Raw genomic sequence first — 22,393 nt, forward strand, 5'->3', positions numbered from 1 at the left:
CTCGTGGGCTCACATCACTCCAACCTCTGTTTCCATGGTCACATCTGCTTTGGTCCTTTGGCCTCCCTCCTGCAAGGACACTTGTGATGACATTGGGACAACCTGGATAATCCAGGATAGCCTCTCAATCTCAAGATTCTCCAGACTTAATCACATCTGCAAGATACCTTTTGTCATGTAACGTACCATATTCACAGGTTCAGGGATCAGGACATGGCTGTCTTTGGAAGCCACTGACCACAGGTGCCATCGCCTTTCCATTACTGTGCTGATTTGTCCCTGTCTCTGGCCTGAGTGGCTTCTCATAGCCGGCTCCCTCCCGTCATTCTGTGACTGCTGCAGCAACCCCAGTGGTAAAACAAGTGATGTATCAGGGTGCCTGGGTGACTCAGTAGGTTAAATGATCAACTCTTGATTTCAGTTCAGGTCACAATCTCAGGGTTGTGAGATCCAGCCCCATGTCAGACTCCAGGCTCAGCACAGAATCTGCTTGAAGGAGAGTTTCTCTCTCCCTCTCTGCCCCTACTGCTGCTCATTCTCTCTCTCTCTCAAAGAAATAAATAAAATCTTTAAATAATAAACAAATCTTAAAAAAATAAACAAGTGATGCATTATCCTTAATAGTTCAACATGTCAGTCCCTCCTTTCTCCAGCTAGCCTGCACAGCTGCTTCACTATAACCTCTGCTTTCCGAGAGTGCACTTTCCCCTCTCCCCGAGGTCAGTGGGCCTAGCCTCCTACTTCCTGCTCCTTAGTATTTTGTCACTTTGCAGCCCTCCCTACCTTGAGGTTTATGCCATCTCCTCCCTACTGTTTCCACTCTTGTTACTTCATTGGATTGTGTGAGTGTGCACCTGTGTGCATATGCATGCTCACGTGCTACCCACCCTGAGCTCCCCTCTGCTCCTGCCCCAGTGTCCCTCTCATCCTTGGACATCCTTTGCCTACATGAGCCGCCTAGTACCACGAGTGCCTCCACCTGAGCCTGACCCTCATTTCCCATGCAGTCCACCTGCTTCGTGCCACACTTGCATAAATCAGAATTGAACCTCTTCTGCACTGTGGAACTTTAAATCTCACTGTCTGGTCCCATCCACTGCCCTTGCAGCCCTTTCTTTCCCTTATTCCCACAGTACCAGTTTTTCCTTTAATTAAGACTCATAGCTGTTGAATTTGTCCCTTTTCTTCCTTCTGGCTTTACATCTTCCGCCTGGCCAGGCTAGGTCCCCTGGTTCCATCAAATCAACCATTCTCTTGTCAGGATCTTTGACTACCTCATCCTCCGTCATCCTCTCCCCATATATGTCTGCCAGAATCCGGGCTCTGGATGAATCATATGTGCCTTCTAACTTCTGTACCTAACTAAGCTGACAAGCCCTGTTGGAGAAGGACCACAAAGCCTTGCAGATTGGTGGCACTGTAGATCTACAGTCTCTGCTAAGAGGGCAGTGCCTGGCCACCCTTTGTCAGTCTGAGCACTCCCTGATTCCTAGGAAGGCAGTTCTCTCAGGCATCTGCCTCATTTCCAGCAAGAAGCTGTCACTCCCTTGGTGGACGTGGTGCGACCTCCCTCCATGTTCTGTCACAAACCTTCACTCACACCTACTCATACCTCTTTCTCATGTTGAACTGGGAGAAGTACCCTCCTCCTACCCCTCATCCCCTTTACCTATACTCTGGAGCTTTCCTGTTTTTTGCTTTTCTAGAGGCCATTGGTCCACTACCCATCAGTCATCTCATGTCCTGCTTATAAGTTACCTTTGCTTCCTTCTAAGTGTTTGTATCTGGAATATAAATTTACCTAACTGTCTCAAATTTAAGAAAGCATACTGTCCCTTGGTCATGTATTCCCCTTAATATCTCATCTCCTTAGTCTGCTCTAGCTTCTTGTAATGTTGGCCTGCATTTTCTCTTTTTTTCATTTTCTAACCTTTTCCTCCTCCAACTCTGCATTCTGGCCTTTATTCCCACTGCTACCTGAAACTGCCTGCAGAAGAGACCAAGACTCCCTTTCCTGAATTCAAAGCCAGGTGCATGTCAGGCCTTGGCTTCTACTCCCTCTGCCCCGGAATGCTGTCCACTATCAGCTGCTGCTTTTGCTTGGTCCTAGCCACTCCCGAAAGTCCTCTTCTTCTGGGCTTCAGTCTTAGGGCTCCATTCTGCATGGTCCCTGGGGCATCTTGAGTTTTGCCTTGACCCCATGGAGTGTGTAACCTCCTTGACCTTTCTCTTGGTCCTCCCACTCCTCCCCTGGGTGGCCCCCAGCAGTCTTAACACTCAGCATGTGCAAACGGGACTCCTTTTCCCAGTCTGCCTTCCTGCGTCTGCTTTGTGGGTTACTGGTCCAGGAAAGGGCCTCTGCATTCATTTCCCTTCCTCTTCTCTCTTCTGGCCTATGTTTGTCAATCTGGTCTGCTCAGGTTTGCCCTTCAGTTCCTTCTCCTGGCCCTACCATTGCTGCCTTATTGTAGGAGTGGACCTGCATTTTATTTTCGTAGCAATTGTAATGAAACTTCCTAAAATGATCTCTCTCTGTCCAGCCCCACCATTAAGCTTCCTGCACACCATTGCTGGAATGGTGTTTGTAAACTGTGGCTCTGTTTGTCATTTGTGTACATAGCATGTCTGCTTTTTATGTCATTCTGTGTGATTACACGTAAATGTGTTATGTCTCTAGGTAGAACTGTAATCTCTGTGAAGACTGACTGGGTTTCTTTCTGTTTTTTAAAAAAAATTCTTTCTGCTTTGTGATTGCTTGAGAGAGGCGCATTTTTGAGCATCTTTTTATTGTGCCTTGGTGCTTGTACATGTGCTGCCTTATTGAGTCCTTTCAGTTTCTTTCCTCTTGTTTATAGAAGAAGGACTCTGTGATGGATTTCGCTGACTCGTAGTTTTTCACTGAAAGTGGCAGATAATACCACTCGCTCTGCTCCTTCGAGACTGTTGAGGAATTACATAAAATGTATATACAGTGTTTAGCCCAATACAGTGTCTGACATGTGGCTCACTTTATTAAATGCCAGAATTCTTAAAGTTACACTTCTCAGATTCTAGACCTTTGCCCTTCCCAGAGCCCACCCTGCCCGACAGCATTCATTCAGAGCACTAGCTGGGACCAGGTCTCCCGAGGCTTCGTCCTTGTTGGGCTTGCCCTGCTGGGCCACAGTGATGCTCTTGGCTGCTCTTCATCAAGCATGGCACCAGCTGTGGTGTTTGATCTCCATGTCCTGATCTTCTGTGCTTCAGGCTGAGTGTCCAGCCTGAAAATCACTCATGATTGGAGCTCCATCTGAAATCTCAGTGTTGCCGGATGCCGCCATTCCACATCCTTCACTCTCGTCATGGTGCTCGTCCTCTGGCCTTCATGAGGAAAACAGAAACATTCCCTCTCCTTGGTCATCAAAAGCAAAGCAAAATCATTATGTAGACTTTGGCTTTGCCACCTTTCCTCCCTTGCTTTCTTCTGCCATTTCTTTATCTTGGACGCTTCTTAACACGTTCTTGTATTGCACTCTGTCCCTCCACTTCCCTTGAAATCTGTGATAACCTGTTATGATTTGGGAAGGAAATACTTTTGAGTCCTCATAAGAAAATTTCAGCCATCTGTAGGATGATGTGGTGGTGGGGAGGCTTCTTTTGGAAACGGCTGGGAGTAGTTGGGGAACAATGGCACCTTCCTAATTTAACCTCCTAATTGCCCTGGAAATGATAGCTGTATTTGAACAGACTCCCATTTTCTCTCAGCCTTCCTTGGTCAAGTTCAAGTGAAAGGAATAGCTTACACTCTCTCTAAATTTAACTTCTGTACCTAGACCTGAAATATATTTTTAAAATATGCCAGTACATTAAATAGAATCTGAAAAACCCATGTCTGTGTTTTCTTTTTGATAAAAGAGTCTGGATATGTGTTTAACTTTGCAGGTGCAGAAAGATACTACCATGAAAATTCATATTTGTTATAACCCCCTGTAGAACTACTTCAGATGAGTGGGACCTTTCTAACCAAAACAATTCACTCAGATGTCAAGGGTTTTTTTGTGCTTTGATCATGCTTCCAAAATACTTGATAATCACTGATAACACTATCATGGTTTAATATGGATCCTTCTTAGATGAGACTTCAACTACGAATCATTAGGCACATGATGACCATGAAGTTTTAGTGAAAATAAAATACCTCATTATACTGTGAATTCTGATAGACTTAGAATCAGATTATAGCCTTGGTCTATATCCTTTTTTATTAACTTAAAGTGTGTGCTTGTTTGTTTTCCTATTTGTTTTTGTCTCCTATATGTATTTTTCTGACCCTTGTTTTAAGATAACTTCATTGATATATAAGAGTTGTCTAAGGAAAAAAAACATATTCTTTAAAAAAAATACTGTGTGTATTATATTCACATGTTTGATTGGGGCTTAAATCCCAAGGCATATTGGGCAGAGAAAGAAGTGTGTCTTATAACTAGACTGTAGCCTTGCAATGTGAAGTCATTTAAGCTGATTAATGTCTGAGACTCTGAAGAACAGAGAATTCTCATTCATGTTCATTTCTCATCTTCTCTAGAACTGTAAGTTCTGGGGCAAAACTGGAGATACATCCTGATCTTGTAGCTTAGATATTTTTCCTATTCTTAGAACCCACTTCTCCGTAATGGTGGAATTCAAAGTACCAGAGGCCTGAGAAATAGTCTAGCAGATTTGAAGTAGTGAGGTTGGACAGTTCGATCATGATTGTTTTTTCCTTCTTGGAAGGGCCTGGAGCCCCATAAAGGCTGCTTATCTGCAGTTCCAGCTGGAAGCCCAATGTCATGTTCAGAGATGTTCAGAGGAAGAGAAATTTTAAAAGAAAATGGCATTCTGAATAAAAAATAGACAGTTTTGACAGCTCTTCTCCTTCAGTTGAAGCAAATTTATATTAGAAGTACCTCTGTCTTTTTACCCTAGGAGAGTTTAGTCATTTGGGGAAAAACTATGTGGGCTTATTGCTTTAGACACTATACTCAGTGATTTGTGGAGTCTACTCAGTGTTGGCCAGTGAATTATCAGACAACTTCAGAAGTTATTTTTAAAAGTTCTCTCTATGTAGTCCTTTATATCATACTGTGTGGGTTCTTTCTTTGTCCGTAAAGATCTTTATTGGTATAAAGCTGCCTAAATCTAACAGTATTCTACTCACTCTGCTATGTGCTTTCTTTTTGTTTCTGAGACTGTAATTCAGTCAGTGGGTAGGTAAGGGTATGTGGATACACACACACACACACGCACACACACATCTCAGCCAAATTTCCTACCGTCAGTAAGGTCAGTAGTTCTGGAGAAATGAGAATTTTTGCATCTGAGATTATAGTAGAGTAGATTCACAACAAAGCAGGAGGAATGAGAGCCACTAGGTTATTAAAGAATACTTTTGTTGTGCCATGAGTTCTGTGTTCTCTTTTTGTAGAGTGCTTCTTGGTATAATCTTGGCAACAGTTTGGGATACAGAATTAACCTATGAAAAATGTTCAAAATAACAGAGAAGTAGTCTCTAAAATGAGACTACTATGTAAAAATACACAATCAGCCATCCTTCATTGCCATCTTAACTGAAGCCTTGCAGCAAGTTATGTTTCATTATGTAGGTGATGTTTTTTCCCATTAGCCTAACAAATAGATGGCAAAAATAGGCCTCAGTTTGAAAAAGCAGGGTTTGAAACATGCCTTGTTGCCTGGCCTGTATACCTATGATGAACAGCTGCAGTGAACTGCTTGTGTCTGCTTATTGAAGACTCCTAAATATGTTGTTTAGTCATGGGATTAATTAATGACAGATTCCCTTAAAGGACAGCCATGTGGCTCTTTTTTTTTAGGTATTAGACCCTTTTGGACATCTAATGAAAGCTATTGATAATCTCCTTAGAGGAGTGCTTTTTTCCATTTGCACACAAAATTTTAAAATTCAGGAGGTTTCTAGAATCCTCAAAACCATGGACCCTATCCCTACCCCATCATTAAAAACAGCCACATTTAGGTGTAGTTTAAACAAGAATAAAAAAAATGTTTTTACATACGGGATTGTATGCTGTGTGTGTGTGTGTGTATCTATATCTTTATATACCTATAGATACAGGTATATCCAAGGTCTCCATTTTATCTGTGATTGAAACAAGAGAAATCCAAGAGGGATTCTAATATTCCAGATAGTTTCCATTGTTAGCTCAGGTGAAAATCATAAAGTTCCCTGAGGAGAAAGCAAGGAAGGAGTTTCATAACCTCTCATAGCCTGCCAGTGTTTGCAGTGAATAGAGTTTTAAGATGAAAGATTCATTGCAAGATACTGTACCTGGGGGGATGTTGAAACTATAGTAATGCACTAGAAAGCTGGAATTGAAAAGTAGCTATAAAAATGTTGTTCATGAGCTGTCTATAGAATCTTTGAAGGTATCAGTCAATATTGATAGCATAAAAGTAAAAATTAACACACTATGGAAAATCTGTGTATTTCTTCCAAGCCTGAAAGCTGGGTATCAGCATAAAATTCCCTACCTTCTTCATCCTCAGCATCCAGTCAGTCCTCAGGTATTGTCTGTCTTGCCTCCTCCATGGGCACTGCATCTGCCTCTCCTGCTTGTTCCCGGCTCTGGCTCTGCATTGGCTGTGTTCCTTTCATCACTTATCCAGGTTCCTGCCGTGTTCTGGGATGGAATGTAACTTTTCAATGAAGCTCAGAGCAGGGCTTGAATTCACATTCCAGGTTTTACTGACTAGCTGTGCAAGTGGGGTATTTGTGAATGTCTCCGAGCCTACGTGGGGATTGTATAGTTCTAATACAGGGGATTGTAAGGCTTTAGTGAGCTGAGTTAGATAGTATACGTGGCACACGGCAAATTCTCAGTTATCAGTAGATATTAAAAAAAACTCCATAACCATCTTCCCTATATCTAATCTTGCTGTTTTTAAGTTAATTCTCTACACTGCCACTAGTGAGATCTTTTTAGAATGCAAAAACGTTTTTTTTTTTCCTCCCCTCTGCTTAAAAGCTTTTGCTAGTGCTTCATCCACTAAGAATAAACTGAAAGGTCCTTAACAAGACCTATAAGGCTTTTTGTGACCTGTGTCCTGTCTTCTTGCCTAGCATCGTCATCACTTAATTGTGTGTGTGTACGTGTGCTGATTTTTTAACTAATTACAATGGCATTTAAAAATTCTAATAAGACAGAAGAGCATAAAAATAAAAGACTTTCTGTTGGTTCACCTCTCTAGGTGAACCACTCAAAATAATTTGACACATATACTTCCAAGTCTGTATATATTTAGTTACATAGGTATGTATTTAGTGCTTATATAAATAGTTGTATTTTACTCATTTAATGCTTGATTTACATTTATCAGTGTGTCATGGCTCTTATGACACCTCAGCAGATTGAGGTCAGTGTCTTACTTTTTTTTTAAAGTCATCTCTACACTCAACATGGGGCTCGAACATAGAACCCTAAGATCAAGAGTTGCATGCTGCACTAACTGAGCCAGCCAGGTATCCCTGTCTTGCTTTTTTAATAGCTGCATTATATTGTGTCCCTTTTCTCTCCATCTAAAGTTATTTTTACATATGCTGTTGTGGTATGCATATAGTTCAATTACTTTCCCCAAATGGATAGTCATGTGTCCTAATGACATTTATCTTTGCTCTCCTGACTTAAAATGCTGCCTTTACCCTGTATTAAATTCTCATATGACATTTGGGGATAATTTATGGTCAAATAGCACATATTCAGACCACTAATTTTAGTTTTTTTAAAACTCATTCTAAGTTTTAATTATAAAATAAAAAGTTTAAAAATTTTGAAGTCTCTAGTCAGTAAGTGGGATGGTGTTGATTTATCATACTACTTGCTCATATACTAAAGCGAGATACACACTTTGGTCTTAGGCATATTACATAACCTCTTGTGCCCTAGTTTCATTATCTGCAAAATGTACATAATGCCTATTTCATAGGACTTTTATGATGATTTAATGAATTGGCATTGGTAAAGTGCTTAGAAGAGGATTTGGCCCAGAGATAAGTGCTCTGTAAGTGCTTGTTGTATAAAAGCCATCTGTATATGGCCTGATAAAAGATAGCTCAGGCTCTATATTCATTCCTTCTTATTCCTCATTCTTCATTTTCGTTTAGTAAGATAATTGTACCTAGCTATTATAGATTGTTGGATATGATAGTGAGTGTTTGGTGGTTCTTCAGATAAATCTGTATTGTCCTGGATATATTAATTAAACATAAACTCAGACTCCTTTTTGTTGTTGTTGCTGTTATTGTTTTTCCTTTTGTCTTATAAAATGGTGAGCCAACAAGAATATCACACTTATAATCTGGCAGATTGATTCTTTCCACTTCTGGTAACTTCTCTTTGATTGTATTTGTCTTAGGAAAATGTTTCTTTATGTTCCCTTCTGCAGTATTTGAATGATTTTTTTATGCTACCAATAACATGATTGATTTTTTTCCCCAGTGACTAAAGAAAATCATCCAGTGTTAACTAAGAGTTAAATTCTATGTGGTCAAGCTGTTATATCCCAGTTTGCCTACATAAGACTTCTTGTGGTCTCACCTGTCAATTTAAAATTGTGACATTTCAGCCTAGGAGATACACATTGAAACAGTTTGAGATTTTGAAGATGTTACTGAGGTAAACCATGAAAGAAGACAACAACTGGGTTCATGGCAGTGGTCTTTGGTGTTATAAGAAATCTTGCATATAAAATGTGTACAAACATCTTTCCCTTTGACAACCATCATGTAAGGTTTGGAATCCAGAGGCCTCTGGTCCTGGACCAGTCCTTTGCATGGCACATTAAAAGTGCATGCTTTAGTGGCTGTGATTCCTTTGCATACCTAATTTCTCCAATTTCTTTTGATACTGAATTAAGATCAGGAAAATATTGTTGCCTGCCAACTTTTGCCTGTGAATAAAATAGAATGCCTGTGGGCATGCAGATAGAATCTTCCACTTAGATAATTGACACTGCTCTATTACACATATGTAGCTGCTGCTCTGCTGGGGCTAATGGCCACCAGCCCTCTACAGTCTGCAGAATGGCTCAAAAATAACAAGTACAGGAATAATGTCTCTGATTTTGTGTGAAGTTCTCAGTGATAACAGAGTAAAATGTCCATAATTTCTCACATATATCTACTAAGTGTCCAGGAGCTGTTTACATGGTATATTTGTAGTTTTAGGGCACACACATGTGATGAGTGCCATATGCATTGTACTCATAAAGGAATTTTGCCACAAGCCTGTATAGTTTTCTCTAAGCATGGCCTTTTGTATTGTTTTGACTGGTTTGGTTTTTGTTTTTTCCTAATGCTCTGATTCCTTTTATTTTTAAATAATGGTATGTTATTTTTACTTGCTTTTTCAAGGTATAGAACTTGTAATATTTTTTCTTTTCGATAGAAAAGTTTAGTAATAAAACTCATTAGTTTAGTGATAAAACTCATTATTTTGCAACTGTCTAAATACAGCTTAACTTATGTACCCAAGAGCACATGGTACATCTTTGGAAATGCCCTTAAGGCCCTCTGTGGCCTTGAGTCAGGTTTTGTTTTGCTTGTTATGTTTCCACATCTGTCCCCTAATGTGGAACAAACAGTTGGCAAGCTTTCAGAAGATTTGGGTCCTCATTTACAGTCTTCCACTAAACAAGTTATGTGACCCTTGAGAAGTCTCTTAACCTCTCTGGTTTGAGTTTATCTGTAGAAGTTTTGTTGTTGTTGTTGTTGTTGTTGTTGTTTTGTGTGGGTTTTTTTTGTTTTTTTGTTTGTTTGTTTGTTTTTGGATCTGCAGACCTTATGCTTATTTATGACTGAATTTAATAGACTGTTGTTTGCTTTAGTGTGTGATTCCAGTTCCCGTTTGTCACCATGAAATATAATTTTATAGTATGGCTATCAATTATGTTCATAAAATAGATGATTTTTAGAAAGGAAAAAATTAAATAGGCTATTAATAAACCACTTAACAGAAAAGAGATTGATGAAAGACAATGCTACTTCTCAGGAAAAGTTACCTTTTAGGTTGTTAAAATGAATGTCTTGTTTTTTTTATTTGAAACCCTCTGGAGAATGCTGTGGCTGTTTAGGTCATGTAGTGTTCCTTGCAGTGTTATCCAAAGCACCCAAATTTCACTCAAGAAACCCTCTGAAAATGCTGACAAGAATAACGTTCATCATCCTAACTCCTGGCTGTGAATTATTGTCAGTTCTTAAATTTATCATTCATATGTGAGAAGAGGGTATAGTCTGTTCCATACAATGCTGGTTTTTTCCCCATTCCCAATTTTGTATCTTTCACTTTTGTTAAAACATGAAAAATGTTCTCTACGTTATTATGGCTTCTTCAGTTTCCTTTCAGGATTATTAATATACTCCCTATGGTCTCTCCTCCCCCTTCACTTTCTAATCAGTGTTGTGTATACACACATGTATCTGTGTGCAGTACTCTTGAAGTTAACCAAGAAATTTCAAAGCAGTGAACAGGAGGCAGTCACATAAAACCTGTTATATACGATCTGCTGGGAAACATAGTAGATGTGAGAAAAAGGCTGGAGGAATTAAAAACACACATGACATTTATTTTTGCAGAAATAAAATATTCCTGAGAAATCATTCATTCTTGCCATTTCATTTTTGGGTTTTGTCATCCCTTAAATTTTTCCTTGGAAGCTTCTAAAATGATCTGTGAATGTGCTTACGACATTTTACAAGCCAATTCATAAAGATTTAAAAACAATCTCATGTTCATATAAAGAAAGGCATACACTGAACAGTAGAAGGTTGAGTAAACTATGGTACTTATGCACTGTAGGAGTACAATACAGGTGTGAAAAAGATTGTGGACAACTGCTGTAACCTGATATGGACTGGTTTCCAGGGGATGTTAGAAAATGAAAAATGACATGCAAAATAGCATATACAGTATGCTAACTTTTGTGTGAGAAGGAAGGGAAAAGTAAGACAAAACATAAATGTAACTTTATTTTTACAAAAAGAAACCCAGGAAGGATAGACCAAAAAACAGCGAGGTTGGTTACCTGTAAGAGGTGGAATGGGATGGATAGGAAGTGGGAGGGAGAGATACTTCTTCGAGAACCTTTTTATATAGCTTGCACTTTTGAAAGCATGTTAACATTCTACATATTAAGAAATAGAAATAAATCATTAAGAACTGAAAGCACATTTATTTTTATTTTTTAATAAATTTAGTTTTTATTGGTGTTCAATTTGCCAACATACAGAATAACACCCAGTGCTCATCCTGTCAAGTGCCCCCCCCAGTGCCTGTCACCCATTCACCCCCAACCCCCGCCCTCCTCCCCTTCCACCACCCCTAGTTCGTTTCCCAGAGTTAGGAGTCTTTGTGTTGTGTCTCCCTTTCTGATATTTCCCACTCATTTCTTCTCCCTTCCCTTCTATTCCCTTTCACTATTATTTATATTCCCCAAATGAATGAGAACATATAGTGTTTGTCCTTCTCCGACTGACTTACTTCACTCAGCATAATACCCTCCAGTTCCATCCATGTTGAAGCAAATGGTGGGTATTTGTCGTTTCTAATGGCTGAGGAATATTCCATTGTATACACAGACCACATCTTCTTTGTCCATTCATCTTTCGATGGACACCGAGGCTCCTTCCACAGTTTGGCTATTGTGGACATTGCTGCTAGAAACATCGGGGTGCAGGTGTCCTGGCGTTTCATTGCATCTGTATCTTTGGGGTAAATCACCAACAGTGCAATTGCTGGGTGGTAGGGCAGGTCTATTTTTAACTCTTTGAGGAACCTCCACACAGTTTTCCAGAGTGGCTGCACCAGTTCACATTCCCACCAACAGTGTAAGAGGGTTCCCTTTTCTCCTCATCCTCTCCAACATTTGTGGTTTCCTGCCTTGTTAATGTTCCCCATTCTCACTGGTGTGAGGTGGTATCTCATTGTGGTTTTGATTTGTATTTCCCTGATGGCAAGTGATGCAGAGCATTTTCTCATGTGCTTGTTGGCCATGTCTAAGTCTTCCTCTGTGAGATTTCTGTTCATGTCTTTTGCCCATTTCATGATTGGATTCTTTGTTTCTTTGGTGATGAGTTTAATAAGTTCTTTATAGATCTTGGAAACTAGCCATTTCATTTTTGGGTTTTGTCATCCCTTAAATTTTTTTAATGTCTTTTAATTTTTTTAATCCCTTTAATGTCTTTATCTGATACGTCATTTGCAAATATCTTCTCCCATTCTGTAGGTTGTCTTTGAGTTTTGTTGACTGTATCCTTTGCTGTGCAAAAGCTTCTTATCTTGATTAAGTCCCAATAGTTCATTTTTGCTTTTGTTTCTTTTGCCTTCCTGGATGTATCTTGCAAGAAGTTACTGTGGCTGAGTTCAAAAAGGGTGTTGCCTGCATTCTCCTCTAGGATTTTGATGGATTCTTGTCTCACGTTTAGATCTTTCATCCATTTCGAGTTTATCTTTGTGTATGGTGAAAGAAAGTGGTCTAGTTCCATTCTTCTGCATGTGGATGTCCAATTTTCCCAGCACCATTTATTGAAGAGACCGTCTTCTTCTAATGGGTAGTCTTTCCTCCTTTATCGAATATTACTTGACCATAAAGTTGAGGGTCCACATCTGGATTCTCTATTCTGTTCCATTGATCTATGTGTCTGTTTTTGTGCTAGTACCACACTGTCTTGATGATCACAAATTTGTAGTACAACCTGGAATCTGGCATTGTGATGCCCCCAGCTATGGTTTTCTTTTTTAAAATTCCCCTGGCTATTCGGGGTCTTTTCTGATTCCACACAAATATCAAATCTTAAAATAATTTGTTCTAACTCTCTGAAGAAAGTCCATGATATTTTCATAGGGATTGCATTAAACGTGTAAATTGCCCTGGGTAACATCGACATTTTCACAATATTAATTCTGCCAATCCATGAGCATGGAATATTTTTCCATCTCTTTGTGTGTTCCTCAATTTCCTTCAGAAGTGTTCTATAGTTTTTAAGGTATAGGTCCTTTACCTCTTTGGTTAGGTTTATTCCTAGGTATCTTATGCTTTGGGGTGCAATTGTAAATGGGATTGACTCCTTAATTTCTCTTTCTTCAGTCTCATTGTTAGTGTATAGAAATGCAACTGATTTCTGGGCATTGATTTTGTATCCTGCCACGCTGCCAAATTTCTGTATGAGTTCTAGCAATCTTGGGGTGGAGGCTTTTGGGTTTTCTACGTAGAGTATCACGTCATCGGCAAAGAGGGAGAGTTTGACTTCTTCTTTGCCAATTTGAATGCCTTTAATGTCTTTTTGTTGTCTGATTGCTGAGGCTAGGACTTCCAGTACTATGTTGAATAGGAGTGGTGAGAGTGGGAGAGTGGACATCCCTGTCTTGTTCCTGATCTTAGGGGAAAGGCTCCCAGTGCTTCCCCATTGAGAATCATATTTGCTGTGGGATTTTCGTAGATGGCTTTTAAGATGTCGAGGAATGTTCCCTCTATCCCTACACTCTGAAGAGTTTTGATCAGGAATGGATGCTATATTTTGTCAAATGCTTTCTCTGCATCTAATGAGAGGATCCTATGATTCTTGGTTTTTCTCTTGCTGATATGATGAATCACATTGATTGTTTTACGAGTGTTGAACCAGCCTTGTGTCCCGGGGATACATCCTACTTGGTCATGGTGAGTAATTTTCTTAATGTATTGTTGGATCTGATTGGCTAGTATCTTGTTGAAAATTTTTGCATCCATGTTCATCAGGGATATTGGTGTGTAATTCTCCTTTTTGGTGGGGTCTTTGTCTGGTTTTGGAATTAAGGTGATGCTGGCCTCATAGAATGAATTTGGAAGTACTCCATCTCTTTCTATCTTTCCAAACAGCTTTAGTAGAATAGGTATGATTTCTTCTTTAAACGTTTGATAGAATTCCCCTGGGAAGCCATCTGGCCCTGGACTCTTGTATCTTGGGAGGTTTTTGATGACTGCTTCAATTTCCTCACTGGTTATTGGCCTGTTCAGGTTTTCTATTTCTTCCTGTTCCAGTTTTGGTAGTTTGTGGCTTTCCAGGAATGTGTCCGTTTCTTCTAGATTGCCTCATTTATTGGCGTATAGCTGTTCATAATATGTTTTTAAAATCGTTTGTATTTCCTTGGTGTTGGTAGTGATCTCTCCTTTCTCATTCATGATTTTATTAATTTGAGTCTTCTCTCTCTTCTTTTTAATAAGGCTGGCTAATGGTTTATCTATCTTATTAATTCTTTCAAAGAACCAACTCCTGGTTCTGTTGATCTGTTCCACAGTTCTTCTGGTCTCGATTTCATTGAGTTCTGCTCGAATTTTAATTAACTCTCTTCTTCTGCTGGGTGTAGGATCTATTTGCTGTTTTTTCTCTAGCTCCTTTAGGTGTAATGTTAGCGTTTGTATTTGAGTTCTTTCCAGTATTTGAATGGATGCTTGTATTGCGATGTGTTTCCCCCTCAGGACTGCTTTTGCTGCATCCCAAGGATTTTGAATGGTTGTATCTTCATTCTCATTAGTTTCCATGAATCTTTTTAATTCTTCCTTAATTTCCTGGTTGAGTCTTTCATCTTTTAGCAGGATGGTCCTTAACCTCCACGTGTCTGAGGTCCTTCCAAACTTCTTGTTGTGATTTAGTTCTAATTTCAAGGCATTATTGACTGAGAATATGCAGGGGATGATCCCAATCTTTAGGTATCGGTTCAGACCCGATTTGTGACCCAGTATGTGGTCTCTTCTGGAGAAAGTTCCATGTGCACTTGAGAAGAATGTGTTCAGTTGAGTTTGGATGTAAAGTTCTGTAGATATCTGTGAAATCCATCTGGTCCAGTGTATCATTTAAAGCTCTTGTTTCTTTGGAGATATTGTGCTTAGAAGACCTATCGAGTATAGAAAGAGCTAGATTGAAGTCACCAAGTATAAGTGTATAATTATCTAAGTATTTCTTCACTTTGGTTATTAATTGATTTATATATTTGGCAGCTCCCACATTCGGGGCATATATATTGAGGATTGTTAAGTCCTCTTGTTGGATGGATCCTTTAAGTATGATATAGTGTCCCTCTTCATCTCTCACTACAGTCTTCGGGGTAAATTTTAGTTTATCTGATATGAGGATGGCTACCCCTGCTTTCTTTTGAGGACCATCTGAATGGTAAATGGTTCTCCAACCTTTTATTTTCAGGCTGTAGGTGTCCTTCTGTCTAAAATGAGTCTCTTGTAGACAGCAAATAGATGGGTCCTGCTTTTTTATCCAGTCTGAAACCCTGCGCCTTTTGATGGGGTCATTAAGCCCGTTCACGTTCAGAGTTACTATTGAGAGATAAGAGCTTAGTGTCACCATGATATCTATTCAGTCCTTGTTTTTGTGGATTGTTCCTCTGGACTTCTTCTTAAAGGGGAATTTTTAAGAGTCCCCCTTAAAATTTCTTGCAGGGCTGGTTTGGAGGTCACATATTGTTTCAGTTCCTGCCTGTCTTGGAAGCTCTTTATCTCTCCTTCCATTCTGAATGAGAGCCTTGCTGGGTAAAGTATTCTTGGTTGCATGTTCTTCTCATTTAGGACCCTGAATATATCCTGCCAGCCCTTTCTGGCCTGACAGGTCTCTGTGGAGAGGTCTGCTGTTACCCTAATACTCCTCCCCATAAAAGTCAGGGATTTCTTGTCTCTTGCTGCTTTAAGGATCTTCTCTTTATCTTGGAATTTGCAAGCTTAACTATTAAATGTCGAGGTGTTGAACGGTTTTTATTGATTTTAGGGGGGGATCTCTCTATTTCCTCTATCTGAATGCCTGTTTCCCTTCCCAGATTAGGAAAGTTTTCAGCTATGATTTGTTCAAATACATATTCTTGCCCTCCGTCCCTTTCGGTGCCCTGGGAACCCCAATTAAACGTACGTTTATCTTCCTCAGGCTGTCATTTATTTCCCTTAATCTATCTTCATGGTCTTTTAATTGTTTGTCTCTTTTTTCCTCAGTTTCCCTATTTGCTATCAACTTGTCTTCTATGTCACTCACTCGTTCTTCCACCTCGTTAACCCTCGTCGTTAGGACTTCTAGTTTGGATTGCATCTCATTCAATTGATTTTTAATTTCTGCCTGATTAGCTCTAAATTCTGCAGTCATGAAGTCTCTTGAGTCCTTTATACTTTTTTCTAGAGCCACCAGTAGCTGTATAATAGTGCTTCTGTATTGGCTTTCTGACATTGAATTGTAATCCAGATTTTGTAACTCTGTGGGAGAGAGGACTGTTTCTGATTCTTTCTTTTGAGGTGAGGTTTTCCTTCTAGTCATTTTGCTCAGTGCAGAGTGGCCAAAAACAAGTTGTATTGGGAAAAGGAGAAAATGAGAGGAGAGAAAGAACGGAAGAAAGGAGAAAAAGAAAAAAAGAGAAGAAAAGAGAAAGAAAAAGAAAGTCAAAAAGGGGTGGGCGAAGCAAGCAAATCAAAAAGAAAAAAAAAAAAAACCACGGGGGAGTATCTTCTGATTCTGTATACTTTAAGTCCGTTGACTTCCCCTGGAACTTGTCCGTCTAGTTGGTCTTCTGGGGGAGGGGCCTGTTGTGCTGATTTTCAGGTGTTAGCACTTGGGGGAGCTGCTGTGCCCCTGCCTGGTGCAGGGCTCAGTGGGGTTGTTTACCCCGTGAGGCCCCAGGAGGAACAACCGCAGTGGCGGGGCCAGCTCGGGAGCCCTGGAGTCAGCCCCCGCAGTAGCTCCGGAGCTCTCTGTCCGCAGGGCCTGGAGGCTCCGGGGCGGGGCCGCTGATCTGCTCAGGTGGGGCAGGGGCGTCCTCGCTGTCCTGGGCCCTCCCGGCCCTTGCCTGTCCCGGGGGAGGCCAGATCCTGGGCTGTGACCCGGCGCCCTGTGCTCTGGGGTCTGCGCTGTTGGATTCGGGCTCCCGCCCCGCAGCCCCCTCCGGGGAGCCGCCCCCGAGCCCCCTGAGCTGCTCCGGGTCCCGCCGTGCGCTGCAGCCCTTAGGGAGCTCGGCCGCGGGGTGTGGGGCTCTCCCGGGGCGCAGGTGTCTGTTAGTGTCCCCGGGAGCCCGAGGGCATCCCCTCCCTCCTGGGTCCTGCTCCAACTCCCCGCGAGCCCCTTTCCGCCCGGGAAGGTCGGTGCAGCTCCTGCTTCTCCGGGACGGGGCTCTCCTGTCCTGGGGACACTCGCCCCGGCCTCAGCCCGGCTCCTCGCGGGCCCCTCCCCCTTGGAGGCCTTTTGTTTCTTTATTTCTTTTTCCCCGTCTTCCTACCTGGATAGAAGCGCGAACTCTTCTCACTGTAGCGTTCTAGCTGGTCTCTCTTTAAATCTCAGGCCGAATTGGTAGATTTTCAGGATGATTTGAAGGTTATCTAGGTAATTTGGTGGGGACAGGTGATGGGGGACCCTACTCTTCAGCCATCTTGCCCCTCCCGAAAGCACATTTAAATCAATGAACTAAAGCATAATGAATACCATAACTACTAAAGAGAGAGAAAAACATGAATCCAACTAGGAAATGAACACAAGTTTTAACTGCATACTCCATTCATGAATGGCAGAGTGGGGAGGGAAAATTGCAAACAAATCCTGAAATCTTTCTGTAGATTTTTCTGTTGCAGTAGTGTGGATAAAATAGTCCTGAAACTATAATAGATATGCTATAGCATTTAGTATATGGTTAAATGGGTTGACCTGTTTAGAGGAAAAAGACATAAATGGATGGAAAAAGACAGAACAAGACCTTTGGGGGTGGGTTGGAATTAGACATATCTATATAAACTTATGATTTCTAACATATATGTAAGTATGCACAAATGTACATATATATGTATAAATGTGTGTGTATGTATATGTATGTTTAGTATGTAACTATATAGTGAAGGAATTGGACAACAGTATAATTCTGCGATCAAAATTGACATCACTAGTGAGGGAATGCATGGACATTGTGTCACTCTAGATGTGATATCCTGAGAAGGACACATCATCACCCATGTAGTATACTGGCAGAAAATACATAACTTGAATTTAATCGTGGGGAAACATCAGACACATCCTGAATGATGAACTTTCTGTTTAAAAAAATGGAGGAAGGGAATGACTATGTTTTTTAAAAATGTCAGTGTTCTAAAGGATAACAAAATAGTATGGAAAAGTTTCCAGATTAAGGTAGACTAAGGAGACATATCAACTAAATTTAATATCTGACCCGAATCCCATTCTGGAGGAAGAGAATGTTATAAAGTATTTTGTTGGATAAATTGGAAACATTGGAACATGAATGGAAGATTAGTTCAAGTATATAAATGTTAAATTTACAGAACCTGATAACTGAACTATTGTTACATAAGAGAATGTTCCAGTTCTCAGGGAAAGTACAATCCCTGCTCTTAAGGGAAAGTCATTTAAGGGTAAAGGGCCCTCAAATGATTCAGAAATAATCGTATGTACATTTGTACATATATGTGTATCTCTAAGTCTATATCTGTATACATGCACAGGTAAGTAGGAGAGAGGGAACAAATAGAAATAAAACAAATGATGTTTCTACTATTGTTAACAATAAATGAGTCTAGGCAAAGTCTATGCATGTTCTTTGTATTTTTTGTTCTTGCAACTTCTCTTTTAAGTTTGACATATCCAAATGAAAAGATTGTTTTCAAAAGAATAAAAATAAACATTATTAATATATTAGACAGTAGAAAAGAGTAATAAAGTTAGTGATTAAAAAGGGGATCTTCATCTAATAGAACTAGATTTTAATCATCACTTTCTATTATCATACTTACAATTTACTTACAATTAAGAATAAGTTGACTCATAATACTGAATTTGCTCAAAACTGCTGAAAAGTAATAATAATTTAGCAAGGATGTGGAAAATAAGGCTAGTTCTTAAAGATAATAATATGAATGGGCTGTGCAGCCCCAGTGACCCAGCGGTTTAGCGCCGCCTTCGGACCGGGGTGTGATCCTGGAGACCCAGGATCGAGTCCCACGTCAGGCTCCCTGCATGCAGCCTGCTTCTCCCTCTGCCTGTGTCTCTGCCTCTCTCTCTCTCTCTCTGTGAGTCTGTCATGAACAAATGAATAAAAAATCTTTTTAAAAAATAATAATATGAACGGGAACACTTAGTCTATTACAAAGTAGATTACTGGCGGTTATTCTGTATGTTAGTAAATTGAACACCAATAAAAAAAAATAAAAAAAAATAAAAATAAAAAAATGGGAAACAAAGTAGATTCTGTTTACAGTAGCAATGAACATTCAAAGGTATACAGAAATAAATATAAGAAAGCATTTTTGAATCCTGTATGAAAATTTTAGTAACATATGATGTCTATTTGAAACTTTAGAAAATATCTTGGAAAACCAAAAATGATTTGATTAAATGGAAAGGAAACAATTTCCTGAATTAGAAAACTCAGTATGATAAAGATTGCTCTCCAGATAGTCATAAGCAACTATGACAATGTAATATAGGCAAATACACCAATGAACAGAATAGGAAGTCCAGAAATAGACCCACAAATATGTAGAAATGTGATATAATAGAGGTAACTTTGCTGATTATGAAAGTATGGATGATAGAAAAAATTTTGTTGCATACTCTGTTTTCCAAATGAAAAAATAGATCCTACCTCATACCATAGAACAAAATTAATTGCAGTTGCATTGTAGATTTAAAATGAAGAACAGAAGTTTTAAAAGAACACTAAGATAATGTCCATGTAACTTCAGGGTTGTGAGTGAGTTCATAGGTTAGATGTGCACACTGTACAGGAAATAACTGATATATTTTACTACAGTAAAATTTTAAAAATTCTCTGCAACAAAGTCATCATGAACAAAGCAAAGAGCCTACTCACATCCTGGGAATAGGTAATCATCATAATCAACAAAGGATTGGTTCCAGAATACAGGAAAAGCTTGTTAAAATAACTAAGGAAAAATGGGCAAGAGGAATAAATGAGAACTTCGTAGGATATGTAGTTTCTCATATGAACTGTTTCATAAATAATGATAAAATGATAAAAATGATCAAATCGTCTTTGAGGGCCAAATATAGAAAAGCAGCCATCTATCTTCAGTTATATCACGGAGCTTCCAAGCTTGTACAGTAAATTCTTGATTGTATGCGTAGCCACACCAAGTGTTTTAATATTACATTGTGAAGGTATTTCAGTAACTAATGTTATATCATGAAATTTCATAGGACCAATCCTTTCCGGAGCACGAAAATGGTTTCCAGGTCGGAATGAGATTAGAAGGCATTGACCCCCGACATCCATCTGTATTCTGTGTGCTTTCTGTAGCTGAGGTAAGAGATAGTGTTATTGTCTTGGGCTAAGTGCACAATGACAGAAGAAAATTTTCTAGCGAATAATGAATTTGAGTGCTTTCTGTTATAAACAAGTTCCAGTACATTATGGATTTATTTTAGTCAGTGATGGGTGAAATATGTTTCTTAATGAATTTTTTCCTTCTCTGAAGATTAATCTTTTAATAAGTCCCTCATCATTAGCAGTTACCCTTGATTCAACTGGTAAATAGTTTTCATCTGAAGTTGATAATAATCAGTGAATCCACAGTGTTGCTTTTGTCTGTTAAGAGACATGATTCAAGTTTTAGCTGAACTAATGAGAAATGTATATGAAAAATATTCATGCACATGTGTTATTTATTTATATAAATATAAGAACTTTATGAAAATTATATAGAATGAGGAGCCATTGATGAAAATAAATGGCTTATAAAATGTAATATTTACTAAACATCTTATATTATTAAAATGATGAAACACCTCTATATTTTAATCAGATCTCATAATAAATACTATTCACTTAACTTACTGATTGATTATAGCTATTAAACTTGTATAGCATGTCTTAAGGGATGTATTCCACACTGTTTTATTGTTTCCTTTATTGAGTATGCTGGATCCATATATTAGAATTGAAGTGAAGCCATGCCCATTTTGGTTTTGCTCTGTACTACAACTTATACTGTCATGGGACAGCAGGAGTTTCCAACAGCAGTATTTGACAGGAATGATTGAACAAATAAACCCTTCAACAGATGGAGACATATATTGACCTCAGATTTCTAGACTGAGTAAAAGAATAGTTTTCTTTACAGAAAACATTCTCAATACTTAAAACAGTGTCTGTCAGCATTTTGTTTTATTCAGATGTCATCTCTAAATCTGTTTTTTTTTTTTGATACAAGCACATTTGGATGGAAGGGTTGGTTCATATATGTTTATGGCACTGACAGACTATATGAATATTCTCTTAATTTTGTGTATGCTTCAAATGCATGACATTTAATGAAGGATTGCAAACATTCCATTTTACAGGTGTGTGGTTACCGCCTCAGACTTCACTTTGATGGTTATTTAAGCTGCTATGATTTTTGGACCAATGCTGGTTCCCCTGACATTCATCCAATAGGGTGGTGTGAGAAGACCAAACATGAATTGCATATCCCTAAGGGTAAGCCAGGATGGAAAGAGAGTTGGTTTTATTTTAAAAACACTTGATGAAATACTAACAAGAGATCTTGGAATGAATTAATTTTCAAAATGAAAGTGTAATCCACAAAAAGCAGTAAGACTATAGGGATACTATTTTTAAAGATAAGTGATTGTCTTTAAAAGAAAAGCATCTATGACTGCTTAGGTCAAATATACCGATAAGGTATGTATGGCAGAAATAAAATCTTAAGACAACATAAAGTTTATTAAATCTTATAAGGAATGAAGAAAGCTATTTTATTTACATCATGGTTGAAATGAGCTATTTCACTTAGTCACTGATGCTGTACAGTGAGGAAACTTGATTCGTTTGTTTCAAACAAATCATGGAAAATAGGAAACTGAAACAGAGGAGGATTTCACTCTCTGCTTACTTTTGATGGGAATCAAAAATCCCATCTTTGTCTCTTGTTGTGTGCTAGTGGAACCTGGGACTGGTAGATGTCCCTGAAGCCTTTTTTATTTGCTATGTGCTGGTGAGGTGAGAATTTGATCAGTTGAGATGCCCGTGGGTCCATTCGCTTGTACAGCAGACTTCTGTACTGCCTCCTGCATGGATGTTTGAGTATCTCATGACTGTGGTGCTTCTGGAGTCAGTCCATAATCATTTTATTCACCAAGTCAGAGTGTCGTTCAGGGGTCTGTTTCTGAGATCAGTGGCAGATTCCTTAAAATTGCCGGATTTCATGAAAGCTGCTCACAGCTCATTCATGTAGTAGGTATTTATGGCACCCTTGCTGTGTACAGGCACCAGGGATAGAGCTGTGAATAGATATACCATCTCTGTCTTCATGGGGTTTTCATTCCAGAGGGGAGAGGAATAATAGACAAAGGTAAGCCATGGTG

The 22,393-nt window shown here is 39.3% G+C and overlaps 1 protein-coding gene across 15 annotated transcripts in view; it reads left to right on the plus strand.

Annotated features, from left to right (window-relative positions):
• The window catches only part of L3MBTL4 (L3MBTL histone methyl-lysine binding protein 4), a 492,268-nt gene that overhangs the window by 179,003 nt on the left and 290,872 nt on the right, over positions 1-22,393 (plus strand). For all 15 annotated transcript variants that reach the window (XM_072828786.1, XM_072828800.1, XM_072828792.1 and 12 more), the window contains 2 exons: positions 20,228-20,332; positions 21,371-21,506. In XM_072828786.1, coding sequence (XP_072684887.1) covers positions 20,228-20,332; positions 21,371-21,506 — 241 coding nt within the window. The remainder of the gene's footprint in view (positions 1-20,227; positions 20,333-21,370; positions 21,507-22,393) is intronic.

This window comes from Canis lupus, chromosome 6, assembly GCF_048164855.1.
Source record: "Canis lupus baileyi chromosome 6, mCanLup2.hap1, whole genome shotgun sequence".
NCBI lineage: Eukaryota > Metazoa > Chordata > Mammalia > Carnivora > Canidae > Canis > Canis lupus.